The 13573-nt window shown below is 40.0% G+C and overlaps 1 protein-coding gene across 1 annotated transcript; it reads left to right on the top strand.

Annotated features, from left to right (window-relative positions):
* Positions 1 to 6007: 6007 nt before the first annotated feature.
* Positions 6008 to 6592, top strand: LOC138871560 (uncharacterized). Its single transcript, XM_070149446.1, has 2 exons — positions 6008 to 6073; positions 6233 to 6592. The coding sequence occupies exons 1-2, from the start codon at positions 6008 to 6010 to the stop codon at positions 6590 to 6592; spliced, it is 426 nt and encodes a 141-aa protein (XP_070005547.1).
* The last annotated feature ends 6981 nt before the right edge of the window (positions 6593 to 13573 follow it).

The following is a 13573-nucleotide window of genomic DNA, read 5'->3' as shown; positions in this document are numbered from 1 at the left end:
TCTGAGAAACGGAACACGTTGTGGGCTGGATCCCAAAATGTAACTAAAGCCTTTATGATGTCGCACCGAGGCCTAACTTTCAACAAATCAACCAAACCTCCCAGGTGCAGTTTGATCTTGTCTTGCTCTGACCTTTCCAAATCCTCCCACCATAATCGCACTTCCAGGGGGATTTTGCTTCTAACTGTTACCGGCAAACTTGGACTCATACTCATTCTGCATGAGCATTGGGGTGATTAAGCAAAGATCCAGACTCATTAGACTCAAATACCAAATTGACACACTTCTAAAAGAAAAAAATGAAATTTGGTTGTTTTTCGAAAAAGCATGATGTTACCTTAAGAACTTTCGTTCTTTGGATTGTACCTATATTTTGAAAAACAAGTTGAGCCCGATGGGACGTATCCCGCACCATGCGAGAATCAAACTGACGTAGTTCGGGCATAAATCGAATTTTGGGGACACCCTATTTTTCTCTTAAAAATGAATCAAAGACTCCTCTTTTTTTCTTTTTTAAAACAAATCAATAAGACACACATTTTTTTTCAAAATTCTGGCAGAGCTTTGACCATTTTTGTGACTTTTCAAGAATAAATAAGTAACCCCTTAACCGTTATTCCTCTTCCTTTTCCAAACATTCCCGATATTCAGAAACCGGTCAGCATGCAAGCCTTGAAACAAGTAAATGCATAAAGCAAACAGGATGTAGCAGGATGGTCTTTATTCTCAGGTTGCCTGTCCTAGACGGACCCAGCCCCTGTGCTGAGTCCCCTAAGTCAAATGCACATGATGCAAATAAGCGTTCCTACTAGGGATCCGGCATGAAGTTATGTTATGCTAAGCTGTAAAACCTAGGTGCTTGTTCTAGACCTGGCTTACCCGAGCGGACAACTCGAGCCGAGGATGGGAGCTGTGTACCGGTAACCAAAAGGCCATCCGACTTTGCAACTCCTCCGAATCCTCGTTCTATTTTGGCATATGACACTAACAGAAAGAAGCCACGACCAGCGTGCGCTCCTCAAGAGAGAAGAGAAGGGTTTCGGCACAGTTTATATATACAGTCCAAATAATATCAAGGCGGTAAAAGCAACACTTAGCACATTAGGCTCAAAACATGTAATAAAATCAGATAATAAATAAAACCAAATAGTAACAATTATTCTAAGCTCGAATTCTTAACCCTGAACCAGTGGTTCTGGGTTTATCATCCCCAGCAGAGTCGCCAGAGCTGTCACACCTCCTTTTTCCGCACCCGAGAGGGTACAAGGAGTTTTTTTCCAATTAAAGGACAATCGAAAGGGGATTTATTTGTTTATTTCAGAGTCGCCACTTGGGAGATTTAGGGTGTCCCAAGTCACCAATTTTAATCCCGAATCGAGGAAAAGCATGACTCTATATTACAGTCTGCGAACCAGAAATCCGGATAAGGAATTCTGTTAACCCGGGAGAAGGTGTTAGGCATTCCCGAGTTCCGTGGTTCTAGCACGGTCGCTCAACTGTTATATTCGGCTTGATTATCTGATTTTATACAAGTGTAAACTTATGTGCAAAATTTAACTTTTAACCGCTTTTATCATTATTATTATTATTTTTACAAGGAATTGCAACGTTGTGAAAATGTATCTCGAACCACGTTACATCAATGCACCCATGGTTGTTGACATGTTCCGACACGGTTGAGATTTGGATTTGGGTCACATGACTGTGCACCCGAATTAAGGAGAATAAATTATTAAGACGTGCCTAAAGCAACTAGCGTGTTGTTGTTTTGGGTAAGGCCGAAAAATTCGCTAAATGGCCTGTCCCGAATTCTAAGTGTTTTAATGTATATACAGTTAGAGGGCCTCGCAGCTGTGTATATTTTATTTGACGAGGCTCGTCTCGTTCTACTTTTAAAAGGAATTCGCGACGTCATGGATATGCCTCTCGGATCACGTCACAATCAATGTACCCGTGATTAGAAATACATTTCGAATCCGTCGAGATTTGGATTTGGGTCACATAAATGTGCACCCGAGTTTAAGAAGGTAAGGTTTATTAAAGCGTATCCTAAAGAGACTAACGTGTTGTTATTTTAGGAGGGTTGTGAGATTTGCTAAGCAACCCGTCCTGGAAACTAAATGCTTCAATAATATACATTTAACAAGGGCCCCGCATTTGCACGTTTTGTTTATTTTCATCGAGGCTCATCTCGTTCTTATTTTAAAAGGATATCCTATAGCAACTACGTTTCTTATCGCGTTTGTCCTTATCAATTGAAAACAGTAGATAGTCCTAATTAATTACATGCTTGCAAGTTGTTTGTAACAACATTCAGAAATGCCTAAAATCAGAAACGAGGCTGTCCGAACAAGTAATCACGGGCCCAAATCCAGCCTAGTGTGATTGGCCAGACCTGGACCACTGCTTGTTCGAAGCAGGCTGGCTTGGCCCGTTTTGGCCTGAACTCGACCCTTGTGAGGTTGAGGCCCTGAATTTGTGTTCCTGATCTTAAGACATGGTTTTAAGAGTTATATATAGCAATTTACTCGAAAGGAAAGAACTCATTTAGTGTACGAATTTTAGGCTTGGCATACATTACATGCTTATACTACACTATTGCACTAAATCTGAGATACAACCTGTTGCCTTAAGCATACTCTTATCACCATCCTATATACACAATCTAACATTCAACTAACATTCATTGATAGTTATCAGGCCTGAAGGCTATATCCAACATCCAAAACAGGCATAAAATTTCCTACATTACATGATATTTAAAAGGGCGAACTATGTATATAAACAAAATTCTTCAGGTCTTTCATTTACATTCATGCTCAAATTTCCAGCTACATCTGACAGTGTATTGGGTGTGTACCTGGTATAGGAAGGAAAGGAAGAAAGAAAGTGATCAGTTGAGTAGTATGCACGAATACAGCAGCAGCAGACACACAGCAACAACACAGCAACAAAATCAACCAACAAAGATGAAGCTCCCGAGTAGTCGAGCAACAAACAACAAATCCCAGAAACAGAGTAGGAACCAACAGAGACAGCAGAGTATTCAATGTAAACACCCCAGCAATTCAATAACTACAAGTGGCTCAAACAGGCAAACAACAGTAATTGGCCAAGACAGCTAAACCAACATAAACTCTTATGTAATTTTCGGACAGTGTTTGGTTACAATATTCCGAGACTTTATGTTTCTTGTTTTTTTCTTTTCTGAAGACTAAGAAAAATGTCCAGCCCTTTTTTTAGTTCTGCAACAGCTTATTTATAAGCCAACAACCCGGTGCAGTCAAGCTGCCTGGATCCTGCCAGTTGCAATCTGCCCATACCCCTTAACTCCCCATGCCTAAAGGCATCTTTCTCGGTAAACTTAATCAACCCCCCATGCTTTGTCCTATTGCTCTAATCAAGGATTATGGGTGCAATAAAGTATTCATTTGAACCCATGCTCTTATGTTTTGTTCCCCCTTGTTATTAGGTTAATAGTATTCTAATTAACACTTGACATATTCTTAAGTTAAACCCCCTAATCAGACTTTGTCTTATGCCAAAACTACCCTCAACCTTGCATGTTACTGTATTACCATAACTCTTAATAATTAGTATATAAACCTCTTTGATTTCAGCTAACTACTGACTACTTAACTTAAACTCAATGCTGCCTTCAGGTGAATCTGTTAGCTTTCCACAGTTAACAATCAATTTTCAGCCTAAATTCAAACCAATGATTCCAATTTAATCAAACGTGGGTGCCAATTAAAGGGTACAAGTTGGTCATGCCGATACAAGTAACACCAACAAGAAACAGGCATAGTAATCAATACTGAAATGCAACTCCTGATTTTCTAATCTTTCAAGTGAATTTAGTTGACGATGCTTATTTAAACGACTACGCGAACTATAATATACATCGAACAACCAACAAAATCAACAAACAAATCAACTTTAAACTCAAAATGTACACACAGGGATAGACGAGTCAGAAACCAAACAAACCAGAACATGTACGACAGATAGAGTTTAAGATGACAAAATAAAAGGGAAAATACCTCCGGGACCTGAAACTAAGACTGACTCAATGCTCGAACTCGGGCCAGGTGATTTTGGGGTCTAATGGACTTTAACCGAAGCGTTCTCAACTGAAAACACTTCGGTAAAAGTCTGCTAGGCCCTGATCCTGACACTGATTCGGACAAAAACCCATAGATCTGAATCCTAGGGCTCTTGAGGTTCGATTTGGGAACCGTTCAATTCCAGTCAGATTCGAACGGAACCTAAGCCATTCAGGGGGTGAGGGAGGTCAGGAGGGGCCGTGGTGTGAGTTTGGGGTCAATCGGTGTAGATCTGGTTTTTACTCGAATCTTCGTTGGAAGATTCGAGAAGCTACGGGTTGATTCGAGGTGAAAGGTTAACGGATTCATGTTCAGGATGGTTGGGTGCATCGGGGATGTTATTTTGGTGGTCATCGGAACTGTGGTTACCGGGCTCACGGGGGAAAACCTAGGCTGCTAGGGTTTGAGAGGAAAGGGGTCCTGGGGAAGATGGTGAACAGTGGCTGAAGTGGGGGTGTGGCTTGGGGCGTGGGGGTAAGGGGTTAGGTTTATATATGTATTAAGGGTTTAGATCCTGGCCATTGGATCAATTGAGATCAAGGGCCAGGATCTACTCATTGAGGAGAGACGACGTCGTTCGGGAGATGATGGTGGGTTAAGACCGGGTAGGGGATTGGATCGGGTCATGTTGACGGGTTTAGAGGAGGGCCTGGATCCGTTGGATCAATGGGAATGAACGGCCCAGATTAACCGTCCCTGAAACGACGTCGTTTCAGGAGGTGCCTGGGCAGGCCTGGTCTGGACCGGACTTGTGCTGGTTTGGGCCCATTTTTTGTTTTATTTCCTGGGCCTAACCCGTTTTCCAATCCCTCTTTTTTTGTTTTTCTATTTTATTTTTTCTTTTAAAACAAAAATGAAATAACAAACAATAAAATAATGAAATTAAAACCAACAACAATGCAACATTTTAACACAATTATCACAAAAATATTTCGGTAAGTTAACTAAAAGCCTAGAACGAACGATGCACATATATTTTTTGAATTTTCTTTTACTGACCGAATTATGGTTTAATCACCCTGACATGCATATTTTGTATTTTGTTTGTTAATGATTAAATGCAAAATGGACAGATCCACAAATGACTAACAACACATGTCACGAAAAACTCGAACAATTGTACATCGAAATCATTTGTCACTATTTTTTATTTTCTTTTGGAGCGATTGTCCGTAAAGCAAAAATCACGTGCTTACAATGACTGCCAAAAGGCCTTCGACAGAATCAAGGAGTACCTATCAATACCACCAGTCTTAGTCCTGCCCGAGCCAAATAGACCCTTATTACTCTACCTTGCAGTGTTAGATGGACCTTTCAGCTGCGTTCTAGGGCAGCATGATGAAACAGGAAGGAAGGAACAAGCCATTTATTATCTCAGTAAGAAGTTCACCCCTTACGAGGCCTGGTACTCTCTATTGGAATGCATCTGTTGTGCTTTGACTTGGGTAGCTCAGAAGATGAGACATTACTTCTGTGCCTACACTACATATCTCATATCAAGGATGGATCCTTTGAAGTACATCTTTCAGAAGCCCATGCCCACCGGCAACCTAGCCAAGTGGCAAATCCTGTTGAGTGAGTTCGACATTGTTTATGTAACTCAGAAGGCAGTCAAGGGACAGGCACTAGCAGACCAACTTGCTAAAAACCCCATGGATGGAGGAAACGAACCCCTGAAAACATATTTTACTAATGAAGAGGTATCATTCATAGGAGAAGACATTGAAGAATCCTATGACAGTTGGAGAATGTTCTTCGATGGAGCAGCAAACTTCAAAGGAGTTGGCATAGGAGCAATCCTAATATCAGAAACCGGTCAGCATTATCCGGTGTCTGCCAAACTCAGGTTCCCCTGCACCAACAATATGGCCGAGTATGAAGCCTACATCTTAGGACTCAAAATGGCCATTGACATGAATGTTCAAGAGTTACTAGTGATTGGAGATTCAGACTTACTTATACACCAGGTATGAGAGGGATGTGCAACCAAGAACTCCAAGATACTCTCGTATCTGCATCATATACAGGAATTGAGGAAAAGGTTCACAAAGATGGAGTTCTAACATGTTCCCAGAGTCCAGAATGAGTTCGCCAATGCATTGGCTACCCTATCATCTATAATATAGCATCCAGACAAGAATTTCATTGAACCCATTCTAGTGAAAATCTATGATCAGCCGGCTTACTGTGACCATGTCGAAGAGGAAGCAGACGGAAAGCCTTGGTTTCATGATATCAAGGAATATTTGGCAAGAGGAGAGTACCTAGAACTTGCAAATCCTGTTCAGAAACACACAATTTGGAGATTGTCCAACAACTCCTTTCATAGCGGAGGAATCCTGTGTAGGAGAACTCCTAATTTGGGACTGTTAAGATGTGTTGATGCAAAGGAAGCATCCAAGCTACTAGAGGAAATTCATGCTGGGGCCTTTGGTCCACATATGAACGGTTTTGTATTATCAAAGAAAATACTCTGGGCTGGTTAATTTTTGATGACTATGGAGACAGACTGCATCCAGTATGTCTGGAAATGACACCGCTATCAAATACATACAGACATGATAAAGGTACTTCTGAGAGAGCTCAACAAAAAAAGCTCACCGTGGTCGTTCGCCGCCTGGGGAATGGATGTTATTGGAACAATCGAGCTTGATGCTTTCAACAGACACAGGTTTATCCTAGTAGCCATAGACTATTTCACCAAATGGGTCGAAGCAACGTCTTATAGAGCAGTGACTAAGAAAGTCGTGGCAGACTTTGTCTGCGACCACATTGTGTGTCGATTCGGGATTCCAGAATCAATCATTATTGTTAATGGCTCCAAGCTCAACAACGACTTGATGAAAGCTATGTGTGAAACTTTCAAGATCAGACACAAGAATTCTACAGCCTACAAGCCTCAGATGAGCAGAGATGTGGAAGCGGCCAACAAGAATATCATAAAGATATTTAGGAAAATGATAGAGAGGTATAAACAGTGGCACGAGAAGTTGTCATTTTCTCTACTGGGGTATCGCACCACAACCCGCATATCAATCGGGACAACCCCCTATATGCTGGTTTATGGTACAGAGGTTGTCATTCCTGTTGAGGTAGAAATTCCTTCCCTAAGGATCATACAAGAACCTGAGCTTGGCGATGCATAGTGGGTGAAAAGTCGTTATAAGAAGCTAGACCTTATAGACGGAAAGAGGATGAATGCAGTTTGCCATGGTCAACTCTATCAGGACAGAATGTCCAAAGCCTTCAACAAAAGAGTAAAACCAAGACAGTTCACACCGGGACAGTTGGTATTAAAGAAAATCTTTTTGCTTCAAGATGAAGCCAAAGGGAAGTTCTCTCCCAACTGGAAGGGACCATACATGGTTCACCGGGTTTTGACAGGAGGAGCCCTCATACTTGCAGAAATGGACGGAGAAGTCTGGCGGAAGCCGATTAATTTAGATGCAGTCGAGCGTTACTATGTGTAATCTTTATTCTTTCCTTAAATGATGTAAATTGAACTACACCTGACCTGATTCCCGTTTAAGAGGGGATACGTAGGCAGCCTTATGGGTTCGGTCACAATTCAATAAAAATTTCATTCCCCCCTACAATTGGAAACTGGGGTAGAATTTTGAGGAGGACCGTCAAAATTCCGAAGTAATTTTAGCCGATCGTCGTACGAGCAGCAGTCAGAAGCGTCAACTCATCAAACTTGGGTAGAATTTTGAGGAGGACCCTCAAAATTCCATAGCAGGAGAGGTTGCAATGTCCCTAACCACGTCACAGTCGTCGGTCCAACTAAAAGCTATTTTTAACTATACATTTATGTCATACTTTTAGAAAATCATGCACGCTTATTATTGAAACTACTTTGTTTTGCAACGCTACCCCAATGATACAGACGGTATCACTAAATCAAATCCAAACAAGTCAAGCAAAGCCAGCGGGGATACGAACTAACCTCCCCCCTTACAAAACTCACGATTTTTCTTTGGATGCATGCACTAGTATTGCAAATAATTGAACATGCTATACGCCCCTGTAACAAACATTGTTCAAGAATACGATTCTCAGAACCATTGCACTTGTCAACATTCGCTATCACCAGTAATGCTCCGTAGTCACAATGCTCCCAGTAATCACAAGGCCGCCATATGCTATTAGCTAAGAAAGCTCTACTGTCATTTGATTTCCTACAAGGCTACCATTCTTCCTTCTGAGACTAAACGCTGTCTCCATCTACATCTGCATTGCATAAGGCTACTATTTTGCCTTCCGAGGTTAAGCTCTACCTCCATCTGCATCGGCATTGCATAAGGCTATCATTCTGCCTTCCGAGGTTAAGCTCTACCTCCATCTGCATCTGCATTGCATAAGGCTACTATTTTGCCTTCTGAGACTAAATATTGTCTCCATCTGCATTTCTGCATAAGGCTACCATTTTGCCTTCCGAGGTTAAGCTCTACCTCCATCTGCATTTGCATCTCTGCATAAGGCTATCATTCTACCTTCCGAGGCTAAGCTCTACCTCCAATTTTCTTCGAAACTAAGCGCCATCTCAAGCACTATTTATTTCGCTTTTCTTACGGGCTAAGCTATGCCCTTCAATTCGCAAGACTAAGATCTATCCTGCCTGCATCATACTACTGCATCCTTCATGGGCTGAAATATCGCCAACTCATCCAAAGGTGTCATCGTTCGGAGGCACCATCTTCATAGCCCGAGAACACCATGTCATGGCCCGAGGATCACTTTCAATCTTTTGCATATCATTATTCAAAGGCGTCATGGTTCGGAGGCACCATCCTCATAGCCCGAGAACATCATTTCATGGCATGCGAATCCCATATCATACGTTTCATGGCCCAGGACATCATGGTCTAAGGACGTTATCCTAACCGTCCAAAGATAACATTCATGGTCCAACGGAAATTTGCATCATGTTTAAATTTATGCACAGTATACACTTGTATTACTTCTATTTGCAGGTAAGATGGCGAGAAACGGCCATCCCGGCAGGAGCGATCCCACTCCAGTGATCGCAGCCATATCGGTAAAACCTCTCACTCACCCGGCTCAAGATACTGCGTCCGTTTTTGGAGGTCTTCATCGGTATACTCCGCCGATGGATCCTGAACTACATACGGACTGATTCCTGTAAACCAGGGATATGTGGGAAACTCAAAATCCAGGGTGCGGCCTAAATCTTCTTCAAACCGTTTCGCTCGGTCAAAATAGGCCATCATTTCTTTACTCGGAAACTCTTTCATTCTTCTCGAGTAAAGAGGGGCAGCTGTTGATACCCAATTTTTCCTTATATATTTTCAATATGCAAAATAGCTTCAAAATAGCATATGTATGCATATATGAGCATGTCCAAGTGTTTTATTATTTTTCCATAGTTTTTAAAGTTTTAAATTGATTTATTTTCCCCCTTTTTATTTCCAAAATTATTGTTTTAATAATTCTTCTATTGTATTTCTATATTTATGCCAAAATGTGGCTAAAGTAATATTTACATATTTTTACAATTTCATTTAGTATTTTAAAAGCTAAATTGCACATAATTACAATATTAGCCCTATTAAGGTTTAATTAGGTTTTATATTCATAAAATTGGGTCCTGTATTTTTTAATTGTTATTATGTATTATAAATCATTTTAGTACTTTAATTTATTTTTCAGAAACTATTTACTATTTTTATAAATTAAAAAGGGAAAACTGGCTATTTAAGTAACATCCCCTCTTGTATTTCAATTATAACCCAAATCGGACCCCAATTTCCCAGCCTAATTTTGATTTAAACCCAACCCTAACCCAATTTTAACCCAAGCCCAAACCGGATCCCCACTAACCCCACTCAATCTGTACCGTTGATCATTCAGATCAACGGTCCCCATTCGACCTGCCTAAAATAAACCTAAACGACCCCCTATCCTAATTCATTCTCACCAACTCGCTGCCCTTGCATCCCCTTCCTCTCTAACTCTCTGTGCAACCTCACCCAAACCCTAGCCGCCACCACCCAAACTAACCCTAATCCCCTCTGATTCTCACTCAATCCATGGACTCCCATGGTTGTTTGAGACATATACCGGTCTCCTATGTTTACTGGTGGCTTGTTTTTGTGATTTCATGGAAAAATCTCGAAGAGATCTAGTCCAGGCCTTGCTCAACTTCTATCCATGGCCCTTTTTCTGGCCATCCATGGCCGTTCGAGTCAAATCCATGGCTTTTCCAGCTAGATCGGTAACTTTTCGAAGTCTTTTCACATTTTCTGGGTTCTCTAAAACCCCAGCCTTAAGAGTTTTCCGATTTTCTTTCAGATCTGTCTTATATCTGTGCATGTTATGAACCTCTTGGTGTTTTCTTAAAAGTTTTTCGATTTGTTTCAAAGTGACTCTTCGTCTTCAACGATTAGGGTTTTCTTAACCTCTTTTTAAAATACTTCTTCTCTGATTTTCAATGTTGTCTTATAATTTTACTATGTTTAAACGGTTTGTTTATGTCTTCTTCTACCTGGTTCATCGTGCTGAAAACCCTAGGTATTTTTGGTTTTATCTGGGGTTCTGAAACTGTCTTTGTTTATTTTGTATGTATATCTGCTTTGATGGTTAGATCCCTTTTCTTTGTTTGTCTTGAATGATTCTGAGTTCTCACCGCTGTTTAATTCAAAACCATAATTTCTTAGAAATTTTCTTCACTTATTACTATGCGTTTAAGGGTTTTCTTTACTTGTTTCTGACATTCTTTACCTGTTAGTTTGCTTTTCCACTCTGGTTCTACGTGTTATCCATGACTACTTGACTTTTTTGACTACCATGCTTCGAGTAGCCCTTAGCCTACTTATGTCACCTTTGTATGTTTGTGTTCATCTAGTTTGCTTCTTTTTGTCAATATGTTTGACCCTGCATGTCTGATACGCATGTTCATTCTTTTATATTTATATGTCGAAGTGCAGAATCATGACTCCTTTTTGATTGATCTTGACTTCCTTAAGTTATGGTTTGATTGCAAGGTTTTCTTATAAACCCCTAATTTTACTCGTTTGTTTGAGTTAATTGATTCCCTTCCTTTATTTGCTATGATGTTTCACCCCTGCTGAATCATTTCCCCAAATTAAATATATTTTGTACCTAGACTCGATTATATACTCTACACTTTTACTATCCCTTATATGGTAAATAATCAATCTTTCTCAAATTGATTTCCTTTCCTTAATTATCCATGTTAGCATCCGTTTGAGCAGTAATTCCTTGATTAAAGGGAAGTACTTGTATTAATGGGATTCTAATTGTGATTATTTCCATATTTGGGTGAAACCTTTACTTATTACCTTATTTTCCACTTATTTTTCAAAGCTAAAAATACCCTGCCCTCTCTTCTCTAAAGACACGAACAACTGAGTTCAAAAACACACATTTACACATTCAAACTCTCTTTCTTTCTCTATTACTTGTGCTACTGCCTTGTCTAGCCGGCTGAAGCCAAGGCTAGACTATGGAACTATTATCACTTTACTTTTTCTGCACTTTGCTCCTTCAACTGGTATGTTCTTAGCTTAAATTCTGAAACTCAACTCTATGTGTTCCCTTGTTTGTCAATCCTTGTCTCTTTCTGCACTAACTTAATGGCTCATGTTGTTAAATTGTACCTTTTATTTACTGCTTTACCCAGCATGCTTAAAATTCTGCCGTCCTTTGTTTAAATGTGATCAGCATGTTTACTTGTTCCTGTTTATGTCCCTCAACTAGCATGTCTCCCAATGTACTTGATTCATGACTAATTATGTGTTTCTGATTTGGATACTTTATGTCCCCAACCCCCTATTTCCTTGTTTGTAACTGCTGAAGTTGTACAGTGGACATATTTTGTATGTGTTGATTCCCTGCCCCTTTTCAAAATTATTTTTCCCTAAGCAACTTTTTTGTTGCTGTTGCAAATTTACTTCAAACCAATCTTTTTTCAAAACTGTTTTCCAACTCCACTGTCTTAAATCCATGGCAAGCACTCTCACATGCACTCTTAGATCATTAGGTTCTGCCCCTCTTGTGTGAGCCTTGCTTTGGGACCCTTGTGCTCCCTCTAAACCTGGACACATAATAGTTGGCCCTTCCACATTGCACTTACTCTTGGTTATGTAATCTGGGTGTGAGCACTGCCCGGAATCCCTTGAGGTCCTTAGGGAACTCTGACACACCCAGATATGAGAAAGGCTTTGGAACAATATTGGCGTTTGAGGTGGTTTATTACATAACTTAGAGAGGAAGTCAGAATTAGGCTTTCTATAGTTGTAACTTCTCATTTCTCATTTCTTATGCAATTCTATCGCATGATCTGTAATAATTTGTAAACAAGTATTGGGGTGGCTAGTGAAAAGAGATGGGGAAATATGCATGCTATGGTTGTTAAAGGGTAGAAAGCATGTTATTAGGTTTATATTCCTAATTGTGCAATAGAAATCATGTATGGGATTCATACATGCATTAGAAAATCATGTTCCTAGGACCTATGTTTCTTTCTCCAGCACTTCATTTATTAATCCATGCTTTATGTTTATCACTTAGAAATCATGCTCCTAGGGTAATAACAACACTGGTATAAAAAGCTGTTGTTTCAAAAAATTTACATCTCTTGTGTACATTTAAAAATCATGCCTTAGAGATTCTGTTTCCAACAACCTTGCAATTTGCATGTGCATATTAGATACCATGTTCAAGGATCCTGTTTGCATTTTATTTAAAAACGCCTAGTTAACTACTGATTCATGAAAAGGGTTGTAAAGTAATGATTTTCACATTGTGATGCTTTTTGAATAAGTTGGTAATAATCTCTGCAACTAGAACAACATGCTCTTAGGGTAAAAAATAAGCTCCATATCGTCTTTTAATAATTCTGAATAACTGCAGCATCTCGCTTTGCACCTAGGCAAGCCTTAGGTAATGATTTAAATAAAGTTTTAATTGCCTTTGTTTAATTATTAAATGTTAAAATTAGTAGGCAAACCTGATTCAGACTTCTTTTCTGAGTCATGTAATAAATCTGGTTCTGATGTTACCACTTAAGCACCCTGCTTAGGATTATGAATTCAAACTTTAGTTGTGCATGAGTCATGTTGTCTATGTGCATTATTTGTGAAGGTATACATGAGCCTTCTACTTGCTTATATGTTTCCCTTCTAAGTGCAGTCTTATATGTTTGTATGTCGCTTTAGTATTTTTGCCTTTAAACCTGAGGGTCTGCCTAGAACCTCCTTCTTATAGGAATAGGAGTCCTAAATTCCTCCGAGACTGATAGGAATGGGACGGGTAACAGCATGCAATAGGGGTCGAGACCAACCCTTGCTTTAATTACCTTCACGGGGTGGGAAGGGTAGATATGGATATGATGACCAGTGCGCTAATACCACGTGTATCCCCTCTTTTGAGAAGTGTCATACCGGGTATTGCATTGATGTGATCCATATTACAAACAAACCTAG

This window comes from Nicotiana sylvestris, chromosome 6, assembly GCF_000393655.2.
Source record: "Nicotiana sylvestris chromosome 6, ASM39365v2, whole genome shotgun sequence".
Classification (NCBI taxonomy): Eukaryota; Viridiplantae; Streptophyta; class Magnoliopsida; order Solanales; family Solanaceae; genus Nicotiana; species Nicotiana sylvestris.
This window is presented reverse-complemented; position numbering and strand designations above follow the sequence as displayed.